A 19,438-nucleotide genomic window follows, 5' to 3' on the forward strand; every position below is an offset into this window, starting at 1 on the left:
TTAACGTACTTTCTATCATATTATTTATTATTATCGAATTATCCCCAGTATTAGTTGTTTTTATTAGAGTAATCATGTTGTGACTATGTAACAGTGTGTTCTTTTTCAAATTGTTTCTAAGACTTATTTTCCATGTTTGTCACTTTTATTTAAGGTAATGAGCATGGTGTCAGGATTTGCACCATTAATTTCTGCAGGTATCTTTTCAGCCACTCTTTCTTCAGCATTAGCATCTCTTGTGAGTGCTCCCAAAATATTTCAGGTAAGTATTTTCAAATTATAGGCCTTTATTAGGGGGAAGTAAGGTATTTACTATTTCAAATTAATTGGACCTGTTAATCTCACTTGTATGATATTTACATGTGCAAGTGTATCATGATTGGTGTAAATTTTTTGTAAATGAATGATATGCATATTTATATACGTATTTGTACATTTATCTACTCTCAAGGTAGTCTTTGAGCTAAGCATGGTTGCATGTTCCTATAATCCCAGCTACTTAAGAGACTGAGGCAGGAGAACTGCTAGTTCAAGACCAGCCCAAGCAACTTAGCAATACACTGTCTCAAAATAAAATTTAAGAAAGGGCTGAGGATGTAGCTCACATCTCATATGCTAAGCCCCAAGTTCAGTCCTCAACACTGATAGGTAGAAAGATTGATAGATAGATATCTGCCTTTAAGATGTCTTTTTTTAAAAGTGGTAATGTATTTTTAGAAGTATAATGTGTAATGTAAGACAAAAAATACAGAAGTAATAAAATACCTTATCAGAATTAACTTGGCACAAACATGTTTTATTTTACAAATACTTGAATGCCTAATATGTGCTGCACATTGCTTTAACTGCTAAAATGTACACTGATAAATAGAATAAATATCATTTCCCTTTAATGAGCATTAAACTGTTGACACTGATTAGGAAATACTTTTATTACTAAATCAGACAAATGAAATGTTGATTCTGTAGCCTTTTTAGTGTTATAGCCAGTAAGATATAGAATATATTTCTTAAACCCATATTCAGTAATATTATAAGAAAAGTGATTATTATTTGTATTAAGTTTAGAATTTTGATTTGGTTTTCATAAGGTAGACCACACCTATGTCATAGTTACCAGTCTTCCAACTTAACTTTTATTATATTTCTATTTGTATGCCTGATGCTGTGATTCTTTTGTCGTAAACAGGTGAATTTTAACATAGGTATGAGGTAAGATAGATAAAAATTTAAGTATTATTTTAAGCCAAATACCATTCTAATGTTTGAATTTCCTTTACACTTCCTGAGTGAAGCACTATGAAACAGGGATAAGAATCAGAAACTTGGGTTCCATACCTGATTAACCTTTTGTAAAGTCCTAGGTCTAATTTTGATATACTTCATTTTAATATTTGCATTTTTTCTCTAGGCTCTTTGTAAGGACAACATCTACCCAGCTTTCCATATGTTTGCTAAAGGTTATGGAAAAAATAATGAACCTCTTCGTGGTTACATCTTAACATTCTTAATTGCACTTGGATTCATCTTAATTGGTTAGTTATATAAATGGTGTATTAATATAGATTTTACTGCATTTACAGTAGTAGGGTCTAAACATTAAATTACTAAAAAGTGTTACTTTGCTTGGTATAGTAAATTGATTTCCTTGTAATCAAAGAAATTAATGTATAAAGTATTGCAAATACTAGCATTCAATAAATATTTGCTAAATTTATTATGGTTGCTAAGTCTCCATCAGGGATAAAGGGAGCTCCTACATTTTTGTTCCTAAATCGAATGTAATAATGGCATAAGGGAATAAATGCTAGCGCCCACCAGAAAGGTAATGCTTCCACTGATCTGTTTTTTGCCTTTAATTACATGTGAGCCTCTTGGTCTTCCATTGCTAAAAAGACATTGACGTTTTAAGAATTTATCTAACCTTTCAGATTGGTTAATATTGAAAGTCCAATGATCCCATCAGTTGTAGTACTACATGGAAATACGTAATGCAGCTAGATATATATTTGATTCACCTAATTTTGGAGAACAAGTTGACAACCTGCAGTAAGGTTTTCCATGATCCAGCAGTTCTCTGTCTAGGTGTGCATTTTAGAGAAACTTGCATACATACCTAAACTGCCATGTACAAGGATGGTTCTGATATCATTACAATAGTGCAAAATGGAAGCAAGCTAAATCAAGAATGAAACTATAGAGTAATGTGCAACAGTAAAAAAAAATAAATTTGGTTTTCATATAGTAATATGGATGGATTTCAGATGTAATAAAAAAAGATCAAGTGAAGAAAAGATACAGTATGATATTAGTTAATGTCACTTTTAAAACATCCTAAACAATCCTATGTAATTCAAGATTATATATGTATTATATGTATAGAGTATATAAAATGTGATTGTAAGGAGCATACCAAGTTTAGAATAGTGAAATAAAGGAAGTTTCAACTGTACAAAAAGTTTGATTCCTGCGTAAAGTATATAGTATATGATGTGTTTATGAAAAGTGTAAATATTCAGTCTAGACAGTGATATAAGGGTATTCACTACTGTATTATCTTAAGAATGTGACTATTTCATAACTTTAAAAAATTACAGTCATTTAATTTGTCACATTTCTTTTGCAGCTGAACTGAATGTTATTGCTCCAATCATCTCTAACTTCTTCCTTGCTTCATATGCATTGATCAATTTTTCAGTATTCCATGCATCACTTGCAAAATCTCCAGGTGATTTTTACATTTTTAAAAAAGTTTATAAATGTATTAATTTCTTTCATTTTAAAGAAAACAACTTCCACACATGTTTAAAATTAGTGTGCATGGGATTAGCTCATTACATGTTCCTGCTGGTTTGAACTACCGGTGGCACACACATAGCTGCCTGCTGGGATGGCCATACATGTATGGCCCCATCATATACATGTTAATGCTCAGTTTGCTTTTGTAAGTAAATCAAATTAAATCTTTAAAGATCTGTTTATCATGAAATTCACAGTTTTCTTAAAGGATTTAATGTAGCATTTTAATTCTAACATTGTGGAAGAATTTGATTTTTTTTTTTTTTTGGTTCCTGGGGATCGAACTTGGTACCTTGAGCTTGCGAGCCAGGTGGCAGAACCACTGAGCTAAATCCCAGGCCCAGAATTTGATATTTTTTAAGAACTCTTTTCTACTGTGTGACTGATTCTGTTTGAGTTCTAAGACCATTATTGTGATAGTTAACCATTTAAAAAAATCTGGCAGGGGCGGGCAGGGATTTAGCTCCACCGCCTGCCTTGCAAGCTCAAGATCCCAAGTTTGATCCCCAGTACCAAAAAAAAAATTTTTTCTTTATTCTGAGAATAAAACCCAGAGCCTCACCCATATTAAGTATATGCTTTATCTGGTCTTCATCCTCAGCCTCCCAAAACATTTTTAATGCAGTGAATTCTAATCTAATCCCCTAAAGGGGACTCTCAACTGAAACAATGTATGGGGCTTTTTATAAACTGAGGCAGTGGCTAGAAGTCAGGGAAAGAGTTGAAAGAACGAAGGTGGTGTTCCATCTGAGGCCCAGTCTCTCAGAGCAGGAAAGATAAAGCATGGAGACTTTGGGCACAACATTGTAGCTTCAGTTCTTAGCAAAATTTCATTGAAATGATTTTTAAAAGTATTTTGGGTTGTAAGACTGCATACCAATGAAAATTTAAAAACATTTTGTCTTCAGAATTTTTTAACAGTGCTTATTCACTGAAAGGAAAGGTATGTGTTAGTATAGTCCATGCATTTTCTGGGAACTGGATGAATTTTTAATGATTTTCACAAATGGTTTCATATAAAGTGTTTTATGTATTTATTAGGACATGGATATGTCTAATGCTAAATGCAGAAAATAAAGCTATATTGCTACTGACTCAATTTGAAACCTTTCTTCATTTTTATACTGTCTCTAGGTTTTAGCATTCATTAGAGTAGTTTGATTCATAATTTTTTGTGAAGTTTATTGACTACAGACCTAATAGATAAAGTAATACAAAAAATAGATTTGCCATGCTTTAAAGCCATCAAAAATTGTCAAACTCAGTTGTGGTTAGTAACAGCAACAGTCTTTGACTTTACTGTTACACTTGATGCTTACATTCCTCTCGGTATGGCAGCCGTAAAAGTAAGTTATTTTGTGCATATGTGTGCCTAAAGCAGATGAAGAATCTGAATGACTTTTGTCTATTTATTATTGTTAGGATGGCGTCCTGCATTCAAATACTACAACATGTGGATATCACTTCTGGGTGCAATTCTTTGTTGCATAGTGATGTTTGTCATTAACTGGTGGGCTGCATTGCTAACATATGTAATTGTCCTTGGGCTGTATATTTATGTTACCTACAAAAAACCAGGTTAGTTATCTTTTTTATTTAATATTTCAGACTAGAAAATGTCTAAAAGTTCTTTATTGTTTTTCATATTTCAGTCATATTTTTTATATTTGAAAGGTACATTATGTAAAACCTAAAATACTTCATTTACAGATGCATGTACTTTCTTGTTCTTTTTCAACAAAAAAAAATAAAGTTAGTTTAATGAAATTACTTTGACTTTAATGGACTTCTGTTCTTATCCACAAGTTAAATTTAACTAATCATATTTGTAGAAAAGTAATGTTAATATAATTATCATTCTGTTGGACTCAATATATTTTAAAATTATTCTTTAAAAGAATGCAGATTTACAGTATTGTAGAAGCTGTCAGCCTAATAAACATACATATTACCTATTTTGATTTTAGAGAACTATAGTAGGTAGCATGGAATTCACAAAATTCTGAAAGACATAGTGTCTTTCCCACTAAGTTACTTATTATGTAGCAGGGAATATTGGGCAAACGTATTTTAACTGAGAAATCATCAGTGATTACCTATGTGTCATATTGATAATAGCTAGGTACAGTATGTCTCCATGCAAGATGGTGATGCTAAGGTATGATAGCATTGGTCCAATTTACAAAAGAAGGCTCTGACAAAAGTTGGGAAAGCTGGGGCCTAATAGGAATTAATTAGGAAAAGATTATAAGAGAATTTGCAAAATGGTAGTATTAAACGGTTAGGAAACATTTTTAATCTATGAAATAACGAGCTTTTGGACTAGAGGGGTAGCTGTAGAAATGGACAAACTTACAGGTCTATAGATTAACATGTATAAAATCATCATTTGAAGTCTAACTTGTTTATTCAATAAGAAATGAAATTTTCATGTTCAAATAACCTAAACAGATTAGTACTGATTTACAGCCTTTCTGATCCTACGTCTTACATTCAGATCTGTGACTACATAAAATAGTAATTTTAAAATGTTTTATTTTTTGAAAGACTCTTGAGTTATGTGCACATGTCTTGGAGTGCTGTTTTCTAAATTATACTCTTTTTGAATGTGGTCATAGTTGAGATGATTATAGTTTTAATGTCATGCTATACACTTGTACTATTGAAAGAGTACAGTGCTTTAGTAGTTGACTTTTAAATATGAAAGCATTGTTTAATTTCTCTGTGAGTCTTTATTTGGCTGTCATTGAAAATGATCTTTCATGAATGGTTTTTTCCCACAGATGTGAACTGGGGCTCCTCAACACAAGCCCTGACTTACCTGAATGCACTGCAACATTCAATTCGTCTTTCTGGAGTGGAAGACCATGTGAAAAACTTTAGGTAGGTGAAAAGGCAGCATGGAAACAGTTTCTCTCAGCTAGCCAATCAGTTCTTAAATTATTGTTCAGTAACATTTTCATATGTAAGTTTATTCTATTCTCTGTGGGCATTAATGTTTCTATATATATAACGATGTAAAATTTTTATAAAGGTTTTTGGTTTTTTGAGACAGTTTTGCTATGTAGTTCAGGCTGGCCCTGAACTTACTATGTAGCCCAGGCTGGGCTCAAACTTGTGGCAATCCTTCTGTCTCAGCCTCCCAAGTGCTGGAATTAGAGCCATGTGCCACCACACTCAGCTATAAAGGTTTTTAACATAATTTCTTTTTTAATTCTACTGTTACTTGCTTCTTATCCGTAACTAACTGGAAACCAGTTGCAGTGATATTTTAAAAATCATTGCTTTACAATAATGAACACTTAACGCTATATTTTCCTCAATAAATGATTTCATGTATAGTTTATCTTTATAACAATCATCAATATAAAACTTTTTCTTAATACATTTCTAATAATTGATGATGTTCAGTTAATAAAGCATTATTGATACACGTATTTCTCTGATTTTCTCTAAAACCAGAAATATTGTGTACTTATATATACTGTTAGACATGTCATTATTTATACTTTGTTAAAACCAGGTTTATTAAAAAAATTTTAAAAAATTAAGTTTCTTGCTGGGCATGGTTGTATACCCTGTAATCCCAACACCCAGGAGGCTGAGGCAGGAGGATCACCAAGGTTTTGAGCCTAGCCTGGGCTAAAGAGTGAATTCAAGACCATCCTGAACCACGTAATGAGATCCTGTTAAAAAACAAAAGAAAAACCCTAGATTCATCATTTTCAAAACAATCATTAGGCAATAATTCTTAAATTGTTCAAATTAAGTCTGGTGGTGAATAGGTGACTTTTTTTAATCATGAACATCTCTCTGTGGCTTCTGCATGGTAAACACAGAAATCTATTCCATATTTGTTAGTAAACCAAAAAGGAAAAAGTTTAAAAAGAAATGCCAGAAAGCAACTGCTCTACTAAATCTCTCCTAGTAAGAAAAGTGTGTGTGTATTCTTTCAGTTATCTTTTTGGATACCTTCCACCCACATAATACATACACACACCCAGTCCCTTCTTTCTAGAATGAACAGTTTCTAGAGACTGCAGCTTTGAAGTGAGAGAAATAGGAAAGAGAAAAAGGAAGGAGAGCCCTGAAAGAGAAAACCTCAATTTCAGCATATTTTGGATGGTTGAGGCCAAATATGACAGAAAAATAGAAAATTACCCTAGTGTAAAAGTATGTGTATCATAACTGTTAGTATGAACAGGAGTCAAAGTTAATCTACGGTCTATTAAAATCTTAATTTATAATAATGGTAACATTTAAAGATTTTTTATCTCAATTTGACTTTCTAATTGTTATCAGAATTGTGTATGAACAAAGTGTAAAGAAGGGCAACTTTTCAAGATTTATCATGAAAATCAGTACTTGCTTCACCCCTCGTAGCCCTGTTTCTCTACACTATCAGCAATCACTTTCAATTTCAGCAGATTGTTTTGTTTTTTGTAGTTTTTTAGTATTCACGTCATAATCTCTATGCTTGTCTTGCTGCATTTTTTATTTTTAAATTTATGCATTATCAGTTGATGTCTTTGACCTGCCTGGGCTAAACATGTACATGTACTCACCTACCAATATTTTTTTGTTCTTATGTAGATTAGATCATATTTGATATTTATGTTTTTATGACTGTATGTTATACAGCTGAGTCAGGTAATAAATTGATTGCTCTTTCATGGCTGCACAACTTTTCTGTTTTCCATGAATCTAATAATTTTTTTCTGGATTAACTTTCTGTTTACCACTATCTTTGCCTTCGTCAGATTTGCCAAAAAGATTCTGTTTCCTTCACCTGTAGTTACTGTGACTTGCAATTTATTTTCTCTTTAATTTAGGTTCTTGAATTTAAGCTTGTCTGAAGTGAATTTTTTTTTTTTTTTGGTACTGGGGATCGACTCAGGACCTTGTACTTGCCAGGCAGGCGCTGGAACCACTGAGATAAATCCCCAGCCCCTTGAAGTGAAATACTTATTTGTAATGGTTGGCAAGTAAGGTCTGCACCAGGAAGCAGGTTTGTCAGTTTAAGTCCTTGATGTAGATGAATAGGGCTTTGCTCCTTTGAGGCATTTAGTCATTTTAGAGGCTTTATTTTTAACGTGATGAGATTTCTTAGAAATGGATCTTTCAATCCTCTTGTGCGTAAAGTCCTGTGTATCATTCTGAAAGTCAGATGGAGAATGGGTGTGGTGGCACATGGCTGTAATCCTAGCACACAGGAGGCTGAGGCAGGAGGATCACTGAGAGTTTGAGGGAAGCCTGGACTACATACTGAAACCGTGTGTTAAAAAATCCAAACAAACGTAACTTCCTGCCATTATCTGTTTCTGGTGTTTTCCAGACTAGATGATCTTATTCAGCAAATAATCTAACTGGGATTGGGGATAAAGAGGTACAGTGGCCTCTCATGGTGATAGAGATTATTTGAGTCAATGTAGTTGCTTCTCTTATGCAGACTTTAAGCCAGTCTTCCTGATTTTTAGTTTCTGTCCCTTTGTTCCTGCTGCTTCTAGAGATATCTGGTGCTACCAACTCCTAAGCATTTTGATGGTTTTTACATGTGAAATCAGAAAGCTTCATTCAGTTCCCACGCCCATTTTAGATTTAGCTGTTTCCTAATTTGGCAGATCCTTCAGTGTTTCCCTTTGCTGTCTAACTTTGCAATATTTCAATGTTATTTTCTCTTTTATGCTTCGTATTTTTGTAGATTTTGTGCTTTAATAAAAATTCATTATACCATGAAGATTTTCAAGGAAGGAAATAAAATCAAAGACAGATGTTTACTCTGCAATTGTTAGTCATCCCTAATATATTTTGTACTCTACTTTTGTTAGTATGATAAAACTACCAATTATGTCTTTGTAGTGAGTTTACTATTTAACACAGATAGGGACAAGTTAACCTCCAAAAGTAATAGGTCACTATTTAGGATATAGTCTTAAGTTATCATAACAAAAAGACTGAAAAATGCAGTAGCTCAAATGATAGATAGATGTCTTGTAATAATCCAGAGGTAAATGGATGGTTCAAGGCAAGTTGGCATATTTGCAGCTTTTGGTCTTTTGAGATTTGTCTTCCTTGTATCTTCTCAGTTTGTCATTCTTTAGAAAGTTTTTCTCCATGTAGTCAAGGTCATCATGATGCTCATTGTCTAATTTAGGGAAAAGGGATAGAAAATGTGAAAGAGGGGCAGCTTCCTTTATAAAGCACATGACCTGGAAATGGGAACATCTTATGGGTTGTAAGTTAATTACAGGACCACAATTAGGCCCCTAGCAAAGCTAAGAAATGCATTGTATAGCTGAGGAGCCATGCAACCTGCTAAGGCTCAGAAAGGGAGACAGTCGGTCATGGGGTAGGGGGTGGTGGTGAAGAAAGCCAGATAGAAAGGGCTGATATCATAAAGTAGAAATAATTAGAGTGACATCACCTATAATTAGGAGGAATAAACCTATTTTGTATATGAAGGCATGGCCACACCCTCAGGAAATTTTGCAAGCTGTGTGAAGGAACTGGGGTATTTATTACCTTAGGAGATGAAAAGTTAACTAGCATGGTAATTTCTTTGTATAGTTCTACCAGAATCTTGGTTTATCATATTACCTATTGTTTTAGAGGAACTAGTTGGCATGATTATTCAAAGTTGGTTTTTGCATTTCTCATATACCAAAGAGGTCTGGGTAAAACTCATCTCCTGTGAGAATCTGGTGGCCTATGTCTTTAGAACAATTTCAGAAGGTTCTAGTGTAATACTGTAATCATAGAGAAACAGCTTAAATGTCTTATCCTCTTTTCCTTTTTTTATTTTTTTTAATCTTAAATAGGCCACAGTGTCTTGTTATGACAGGTTCTCCAAACTCACGCCCAGCTTTACTCCATCTTGTTCATGATTTCACGAAAAACGTAGGTTTGATGATCTGTGGCCATGTGCATATGGTAAGAAACAGCTTTGTTTTCTATATTAAAGCATGTTAGTTCTCTGTATAACTTGTGATATTCAGGCTTTTAGGTTGAAAGAAATCTGCCAAATAGATTTTTTTAAAGTAGTTTTCTTTAAAATATTTTTGCCTCTGAACAATCTAAACTTAGCATTTTAAAAATTTTTTGACATTTTAAATTTTCATTCTGACCAGCAGTAACAAAATAGTGTAAAATCATGGTAAGTTTTCATCTAAAAGTATTTTTTTTGGTATCTTGGATATTGGGAAAATTACTGCCTTACTTGTTCTGGATTAGAAACTAAAATATTTGTCAGATTAGCTTTTCTTCCAAACTCCATTGTTCATCTTATTTTGGTGCCCAAAATATGCATTGTCTACTCCATGTCCCAGCTTGTACTCGAGTTGCTCTTCTACTGGTATAGTGGCAAAGTCATAGCCGTGTGTGTGCATGAGTTGGCAGAAAGAGACCCTGACTCACTGATGTCACCCGGACTATGGAGTTTTCCACTTTTCTCCATGCTGATGAATTCAAGTTAGAACCTTGAGCACAAGATACACAAATGAGGTGGTTTCCCTATCAGGAAAGATAAATTGTATTTTCCTTATTTATGTAATAGTCTTAAATATATTTTTAGATTTTGCTTTGTATATTTGTATATAACACATATATTGTTTCCAAGGATCAAAATGGAACTTTGAGTTAATAAAACTCATAAAGAAAAAAAACAGTACTATAGTAATGCTCACTTTGATTTTCAAAGATATTCTGAAGATACTGAGAACCAATAACTCAGACACTTTAGCCAAACAAACTGTATGAATTTATTTTGCTCCAGGTAATCGCTCCATTTTTAATGATTTCTAACATTTCCCATTAATTTAGTATTGAAACATTTTGTGTGTTTGTCCTCTTCCTCTCTTTTTCTGGCATCTACTGTGCCTTAACTATACCATCAATACCTTTTGGTAATTTAAAATATTAGGTAGAATTAAATTAAAAGCTATTATTAGACTTCTCCCATCCCAACATTTAGTCACCTTGCTTCAAACCAGCATAATAGAGTGGTTTTTATAAATGTGAAGTACATTGTCTTACACCTAAAGACACTGTCAGTATCTTTATTTAAAGGGCCCTAGAAGACAAGCGATGAAAGAGATGTCCATGGATCAAGCCAAATATCAGCGCTGGCTTATTAAAAACAAAATGAAGGCTTTTTATGCTTCTGTCCATGCAGATGACTTGAGGGAAGGTGCACAATACTTGATGCAGGTAAATGTACCAGCCTTTCAGATGCCTGTCTTCTGGGTCTGTGTAACTTCTAGAAACTTCATTCTAGATTTCATTCTTCACAGTAATACAAATGGCAAATATTTTTAAATATCTTTAAGTAGACTAAGATTGTATGATTTTGAATTTAAAAGACTATAGAAATTTTGTGCTGTTGGCTTACAGCAAAGAACTTACTTAAAAATTATCTTAGGCTGTTACTCTCCTCCTGTAAACACCTACTCCCTGCTACTCCCTACTAGTTTTTTGTAAGAATGTTAAATAATACTAGTCTTTAATTTTTAAAAAATTCTGGTCCCTCGTATTTCTTACTATTTATTTGCTAGTACTAAACTTAGATTTCTATTTCAGTTTTGTGTGTGGTATACTAGCCAGAATAGAGAATTTGGAATTGGTCCTGGGTTTAAGTGCTAGCACTGTCACTTCCTTGTGATGGATTTTGTTAAGTGAGCAAGTCACTTAACATCTGAGCTTCAGTCTCCTCCATCCTAAAGGCTGTAAGGATAGAGCTTGTTTAGATAGTATTTACCAACTTATTTTTATAGAAATCCCTTTCTTTTAAAAAAACAAAACCAAAAACAGTTTCAGCATAAGCTATCTGTATTAATTGTGTTATTGTGGAGCTGCTTTGTTAAAAGTAGAGGTAAGAGACTCAAGAGTATTGTCTCCCTGAGCCCTTTCTGTTGTGAGGAGAGTAACTGCTAAGTACTTAAGACACTATGGTAATGAAGCAGTGGTAGACAATTAGATGAATGCACAGAACAGAAGAAACAGCCTCTCATACAGGAAATGTAACATATGACAGAGGTAGCATTGAAAGGATGAGCTGGAATAATTGATTTATGCACGTGGAAAAATAATAAAACTAGATACTTAAAACGATTGCACAAAAGTCATTTTTAGATGAATTAAAAGAACTAAATATAAAATAATTTTTAAAAGATTTAAGTGACATATACAAAATTTGGATAGCGGCCTGAGAGACTGAAGGAGTGAATATTCTGCAGCATTTCATTCTTAAATATGTGCCTTAGAGAAACTTCTGTACCTACGAAGAAGGCTGTATTAAACTTCATGGCAGTGTCAGTTGTAATAGTGAAAGAGAATTGGAAGTTACTTTAACAACCATGAATTAGAGAATTGAAAATTGTAGTATACAGTGTTGAAAAAGAACTATATATAACACAGATAAACCTCAAAAACAACAGTATAAGGAAAAGTAGCAATTTTTTAAAAAGTGTTTGAAAAATACAAAGGTACAAACTTTTCTAAATATGTAAGTTAAAATTTTATATGTGCAGTGTATGTATCCCTAAATAATAGAATACATAATACAAAATGGTCATGAAGATGCATAGGGTGTTTTGTTTATGTTTCTAATGTTTATTTTCTTACCTAGGTGGTGAACATAATATGTACATAATATATTTAAATATTTTAGGTACAGTGCTACCCCTGATCGTAAGGTTATATCTAGTGGGTAAATCTTGCTTGCTTTTGTACTTTTTATAGGAACATTTTGATAACTACTTTATCATACATATACATAAACTGTACATAATACAGTTTATGAATAAAATGAAGGAAACTTTTTCCTGAAAGAAGTGGTTCTTAAATTTCCACTTGCATCAGAATCAACTGGTAGACTTGTTAAGCACAGATTTCTGGGTTCCATCACCAAATGAGGCAGGTGGTTTGTGGTGAGGCCAAGAATTTGCCTGTCTAATAAAGTTCCAGAATGCTTCTGCTGCTCCTAGTGACCCAGTTCCAGGCCACACTTTGAGAACTGCTGCCCCGGGGTCTTCTGTGGTATAAATGATAATGTTGTAAAATTATCAACAGTTAGAACCACCTAATCCATCCACCCACCTAACATACCCCAGTGGATTCTGAGTATCATCAGTGTGAGGCAAATTAGGATAAATAAAAAGTGTCATATATACTATGCCTATAAATCTGGCAAATGCAACTACTTTGTCAGGTGCCCTAGAGATTGACTTTATTATAGTGGTAGAGCTGTCTGAGGAGCGGCATGAAAAGACCTTACCATTAGGTCTTACTAATAGATCTTACTATTAGGTACCAGTTGCCTCTATAGAACTAATTGAAATTACAGCTTAAGCTGTCACTTGAAAGCATTTCCTTTCTCTTTGGCAAACCCATTACATAAAATGACAAATGCCTGTATATCTTTTGTTGCTCACAGTCCTTGGCAGAAAATGTTTGTGAACATGAATTTGATTCTACAGTATCATACCTTTTAGTTATAGATGTGTTGTTTTTAGATGATTCTGTTTTTATGTGTTAATCATAAGTAATATGTGATAAGTATAATATGTGTAATTTATAAGTAAATATGTATTAGACTGAAGAATTTTCACTGATAAGGATATGTCATGTTTAAAAGCTGTTTATTTGAAAGATTTTTATGTCATTAAAAATGATTTCATTAAAAAGTATATGTTTGAAGTTGTATTTGTCATATATTTAGGCCGCTGGTCTTGGTCGTATGAAACCAAACACACTTGTCCTTGGATTTAAGAAAGATTGGTTGCAAGTGGATATGAGGGATGTGGATATGTATATAAACTTATTTCAGTAAGTATATCCTTGATTCAGTAATTTGGTGGGTTCAGAAAGTGTTACCTGAAAATTTTTGTTTGGAATGCTGTTTCTGATACAGTCTCCTAATAGAAGTGTTAAGAATGGAAAGGAATCATACAAGGTTTTGTTAGTGGTCTATTAAAATATCCTACCTGTGTCTACACACATAGGTACAGGTACACATACACACAGATACATATATATGTTTATATGTAAACATACATACTAGAGAGTATGTATATGCATGCTGGCATGCCATTTAAATTAATAAGCTTTGTGTTATTGTATAGCTCTTGCTGAGCACAGTTCCCAAATGTTGTCAGACTCAACACCTTCCAAGCTGTGTCATTATTACCTATTGTGCCCAGGAAGGGGATTTCAGCACTGATATCAACTTCAGAGATGTAGCTTCGTTTCTTTCTCATGCTAATTTTCTAGTTAGTCACTTGGGACATTCATTAAGTTATTTACATTTCAATTTACATGTTTTCTTTTCCTACCCCCTTGAAGTGCAACATTCTGAATTTACTGCTCACTTTTCAGTGAGAGTTTCCGATGATCTTTATCATACAACTTTGTTTTGTTTTACATTACTCTTCTTGTGGGTTGTGTAATGGATTCTTTTTATTTCATCACTTTGTAGTTTTACTCTTAAGTTCATGTATTTTTGTATATAGCTTTTTAATCTGCTACCCATGGCTTTTAGAACTGAATTAATTTTTTTATTTTTGCTGGATTTATTCTTATATCTTAAAAGTGTCTCCTTTCCCTAGGAATAGCATAATAAATCTGTTTCACTGCAGATAAAAATTACTCCTCAGTATGACATACATGATTGAAGAGTTGTCTTTTTCTTGTCATAGCCACTGATGAAATAGAACTACTCTGTCCTTCTTGTAAAGTGTTTCTTCATATACAAAATACACATTTTTAAAAATGTATATTTAACAAACCAGCTCTAAGATCAAGTCTGTTTTCTCTCTGAATTTTGATCTGAGTTACCTTTAACTCACTGGAATTGTCTGTCACAGGAACTCCACTATTATCAAAATAATACTATTATTTGCCTGCCTCACATGTGATAGCTTATTAATATAGATGCTTTTGGAAAGTGTAAAGAAATACCCAGTGGAAACAGATAAACTCATTAGACCATGAGCTATAAAGCCATAGCCATGGGGTTGCTTTTTTCTCTTAAAGCTCAAGAACAGTGATAACAGTAAATATAAAAAGTGAAATTTTAGCAAATAATTCTTTCCTGCACCTGCACATTATTAGTTCTTCGTTGTTTATAATGAGAACACCTAATAGGGGGTCTCTGTTAACTCAATTCTCTAGGCATTAAAATGAATGCTCAGAAAAGTTAAGTATTGTATATCAGATAGCAATTAAAGGACAGGTAAAATAATAATGCTCTTTGGTTTTTAAAGCCATGGAAATTAATGTCAGTTTTAAAGCAGTGACACCACTCATTCTTTTATCTTGTGACACTTCCCCTAATGTTTTAGCTGTGATTCCAAATAATTTGTATGATTGACATTTAATATAGTATGTGAGATTTGTAACCACAATCTGTTTATATAGCTTACAGCACAAGAGTTTAACTGTTCTGATGCAAAGCAATCTTTGGGATCTGTTTTTTTTAATGTTTGTAGTTATTTTTTTCCAAGTATTAATTAGATCTTTCAAGATACAGCTGGGCCAGGGATTTAGCTCAGTGGTTCCGGCGCCTGTCTCACAAGCGCAAGGTCCCGAGTTGGATCCCTGGTACCAAAAAAAAAAAAAAAACAACAAGATACAGCTGAGAAACTTGAGCGTGTCAATTAAATTTTTTTCCCACTGACTTCTTTTTTGTTTTTTTTTCGGTACCGGGGATCCAACTCGGGACCTTGCGCTTGAGAGGCACTGGAACCACTGAGCTAGATCCCCAGTCCCCGCACTGACTTTCTTTTGACCTTAATGCATGACAGAAATGAGGTCTAATTGTCTCTCCAGAATTTAAATAATAAAAGATCTTTTGTGGCCATATGTTATACCCTAAATACATCCTTCCATTTTCTTTTTGGGGGAAATAATTTGGCCATTTTTTTAGATATCAACTTTTCCTTGTATGTATAGATATATATTATTATTTTTCAGTATGTCTACATGTAACTATTAATATAATTAAAAATAGTGATAGAAGATAAAAGTTAAGCCTGTTATCACTCTTTGAAGACACTTTAAAGATTTATGGTCTTCAGAAGTTTCTAGACTTTAAAAGTCTGATTTTTAGAGCTATGTCTAGGTTTTAATATGTATAAAATCTTTGGAGTACTTTTTAAACCCACATTACAAAAAGTTTTTAAAATACCCTCTTTTCAGAAATTTCTTCATACTCTACAACTTGCTGTCGCCATCAGTGGAATCCAGTTTTCTTTCTCTTCCTATATTTCTCTTAGCTTTAAGCATATAAGCCTAAATATAAGTAGTAGGGTCACTGTAAGCTGTTTTTCCCTTTCACTTTCTAGGATAAAAATACCATCAGTGCTTTAAATAGCTTCTGTAGGTAGAATGTCAGTACAGTCTTGTTTTGCTTCACAATGGGGATACATCCTGAGAAATGTCTCATTAGATGATTTAATTGTGTAAACAGTCAAAGCATGTGCTTACACAAACGTGTGTAGAATAGCCTACTACACACCTAGGATGTATGAAATACATGGTCATCTATGTAGTTTCTCATTGACCAAAACACACCTGGTGGCACATGCCCATACTGTAACAATTCACACTTAAATAATTTTCAAGGGTGTTATAGAAGAAAAGAAAGGTGTGTATTTTACACCCATCATTATTAATTTCTCACCAACTTTTAAAACCTACTAAAGAAAACAAACATTTAAAGCTGAAAGTAATTTTAGAGATCACCTATGGTTGCTTTCATTTTATAGAGAACATAAATTTTTGACACCCTTGCCCTTTCCTTATAGTGATGCCTTTGACATACAGTATGGAGTAGTGGTTATCCGCTTAAAAGAAGGTCTGGATATATCTCATCTTCAAGGACAAGGTAAATTTGTTTGAAATAAGTTTTTATTTTTAAACTATAAGTTACTTTGTTAGAAATTGTATATAATTCTCACAAATTTTTCATTAACTTTTATATCTATTTGTGTCACCGACTCATTGTATAGCATTTTAAGATCATATCTGTTTGAAATCCACCAAACTTTGTGTCAGCTTGGATGATGATTAGTGATTAGTAATGGAGAGAATATTTAATTCAAATTAAAAACTTAGGCAGATGTTAGTTATGATTGCAAATTGGCTGAATTTGTACAAAAAACACGTAAGTAGAGCAGTAGTGTGAGGAAAAGTTTTAAGTAACTACTAGAACTGGATCATTTTCATGTTTACAAAAATTATGTTTTATAGGCTTATTAATACTAATAAAAGAGTAAACTTTGTCATAATATTTCCTGTCATAATATTACCCATTTTAAAAAACAATTTGTCATTTAAAAATATTTATAGATACATAAGAAGTTGTAGAAAATAGTGCAACAAGGTCCTGTGTACTCCTTATCCAGTATTCCCCATCCCCATAGTAACATCTTACACACCTATAATACTGTATCAAAGCTAGAAAATTCACTTGCAACAGCCCATGGATTTTATTCTGATTTTACCAATTTTACATACCCTTGTGTGAGTGTGTATAGCTTTGTGTCATTTGTCATGTGATTTGTGTAATCACCACCACTGTCAAGATTACAAACTGTTCCATCACTGCAAAGATTTCCCCTGTGGTCCCTCTTTATAGCCCTCATCAGATTTTTTTCCTGTCCCTCATCATACTGTATAAGTTTGTAATATCAAAAATATTATATAGCTGGGTACGGTGCATATGCCCATAATCCAAGCACTTGGGAACAAGAAATTTCAGGACACAGCATGTGTCTAAATAGGAGGCTGCTGGTATTTGAATGCAAAACAAAGATTTATATAAAATTTATATGATAACACTGAAACAAAATCTACCTTTAAGTTCACCTAAGCAGTAAAAATAACCAAAGCCATAAATCAGTCCCAGTATGTAATCATCACCTAAATGGCCTTTTCCTCTGAATTGATTATTTCATCCACAAAGTGCTCATTCAAGTATCACAGTTTGGCTAATAAATTATATAGTTCTGTCATTTACTGAGGTTTGACTGTAATTGAAACATTAAAAACACTTTCAAGTCATTTTTAATCATGAAATATTTTTGAAAACTTTTCATCAATAACATTTGGATACGGGAATATGATTGGCATAGGAATGAAGAACACAGGTATTGGAGGGAGCCAGGCAGGTCTGTCTTGAAAACCTCAGCCTATTGTTTTAGTTTTGTGGCCTGGGAAATTTGGTAACTTGCTGGCTTTTCAGTTTCTTTGTTTGTGAAAGCAGAGTTCACCTTGTAGACCTGTGGTAAGGATTAGCATTTTTTTTTATTGGTGCCCAGGATTGAACTCATGACCTTGCACTTGCCAGGCAGGCACAGCACCACTGAACTAAATCCCCTGCCCTATGGTAAGGATTAAAGAGGAGGTCAGGCCTGAGGCGCTCTTAGCTCAGTGCTGGCCAGGGGCCTCAGAGTCTGTTGTTTCTCTGTTCACACAAGTGATAAGGATCATGAGCAGTTCATCAGGTTCATACTATATTTGTCTTCATGATAAATGTTTTATAGAAGTAAAATAATTAAAATTGCCCCAAAAAGGAATGAAACCACTTAAAATGAAGTTGTAATTTAACCATGTGTTTGTTAGAAAGATAACTATCTCAGGTTGTCCTCCTCTTACATGCCTGTGAACATCTGTCAAATTTTACTTGTTTTTTGTACTTGTTATTAATTTTGAGGGTAGGGTTTGTTTCACATTCTTCATGTCATTCTTTTGTCTTCCAGGTTGTGTTATGTGAATTTCTCTGATGACTTACACTTGCTCTCTAGCACCTAATTCAGTTATCTTAACCTCTTAGTTGTGGAGGGCATGTTTAAGTGAACAGTCATTTTAAACAGATTATCACAATTGCTTACCTTAAAAAATTATTTATCACTTGGCTTTTAAATGTCACTTATTAAATCATGATGCTTTTGGGATAAAATATGATTTTAGATACTATTTTAAATATTTTCATGTCTGCAGAAGAACTGTTATCATCACAAGAGAAATCTCCTGGCACCAAGGATGTGGTATTAAATGTGGAATATAGTAAAAAATCAGACTTAGATACTTCCAAACCATCTGGTGAAAAATCTGTTACACATAAAGGTAATTTTCATTCAAATAAGTAATTATATTAAGGACAGTATTTTAATTTGTGGGAGATCATTTTTATTACATAATATACATTATTAAGTAGCCTCATCTCAAACTCGATCCTGCTCATTTCTAGTTTGTCAGGTAAAATTTGATACTCAGCAATGACTACAAAAGCACTGTTTTAAGATATTAGACTGGGTCATGGAACAGAATCCATGCCAATTATTTACTAACATAGTCTTGTGTTTTTATATTTATTTTAAAGACAGATTAAATTTGAACTTTGAAAAAAATATGATAATTTTAGAATATCAAATCTCATAATACTTGCAGAAAATTTCATCCACAAACCTGTATGTCATGTTTATGAGAAAGGAAAAGAGATGACTCCCAAATCTTACTCTCCCACCCTAACTCTCCTACCTCTGTAAGACCAGTATCTCCTGTGTCCTGTTCCCAGCTGACACGCAATAAGAGAGAAATCTGCACTGTAAATCATCAAACCATAGCATACTTTTTATTTCTA

General features: G+C 33.2%; 1 protein-coding gene across 3 annotated transcripts in view; it reads left to right on the forward strand.

The window, feature by feature from the left end:
• The window catches only part of Slc12a2 (solute carrier family 12 member 2), a 98,363-nt gene that overhangs the window by 66,529 nt on the left and 12,396 nt on the right, over positions 1 to 19,438 (forward strand). For all 3 annotated transcript variants that reach the window (XM_013075753.3, XM_004854442.4, XM_087180562.1), the window contains exons 11-20: positions 155 to 262; positions 1,412 to 1,535; positions 2,627 to 2,728; positions 4,222 to 4,377; positions 5,583 to 5,682; positions 9,618 to 9,729; positions 10,864 to 11,004; positions 13,514 to 13,620; positions 16,599 to 16,678; positions 18,796 to 18,921. In XM_013075753.3, coding sequence (XP_012931207.2) covers positions 155 to 262; positions 1,412 to 1,535; positions 2,627 to 2,728; positions 4,222 to 4,377; positions 5,583 to 5,682; positions 9,618 to 9,729; positions 10,864 to 11,004; positions 13,514 to 13,620; positions 16,599 to 16,678; positions 18,796 to 18,921 — 1,156 coding nt within the window. The remainder of the gene's footprint in view (positions 1 to 154; positions 263 to 1,411; positions 1,536 to 2,626; positions 2,729 to 4,221; positions 4,378 to 5,582; positions 5,683 to 9,617; positions 9,730 to 10,863; positions 11,005 to 13,513; positions 13,621 to 16,598; positions 16,679 to 18,795; positions 18,922 to 19,438) is intronic.

This window comes from Heterocephalus glaber, unplaced genomic scaffold (genome assembly GCF_053883595.1).
Source record: "Heterocephalus glaber isolate CG9 unplaced genomic scaffold, H.glaber_assembly_v1.0 deba00001463, whole genome shotgun sequence".
In the NCBI taxonomy this organism is placed as follows: Eukaryota; Metazoa; Chordata; class Mammalia; order Rodentia; family Bathyergidae; genus Heterocephalus; species Heterocephalus glaber.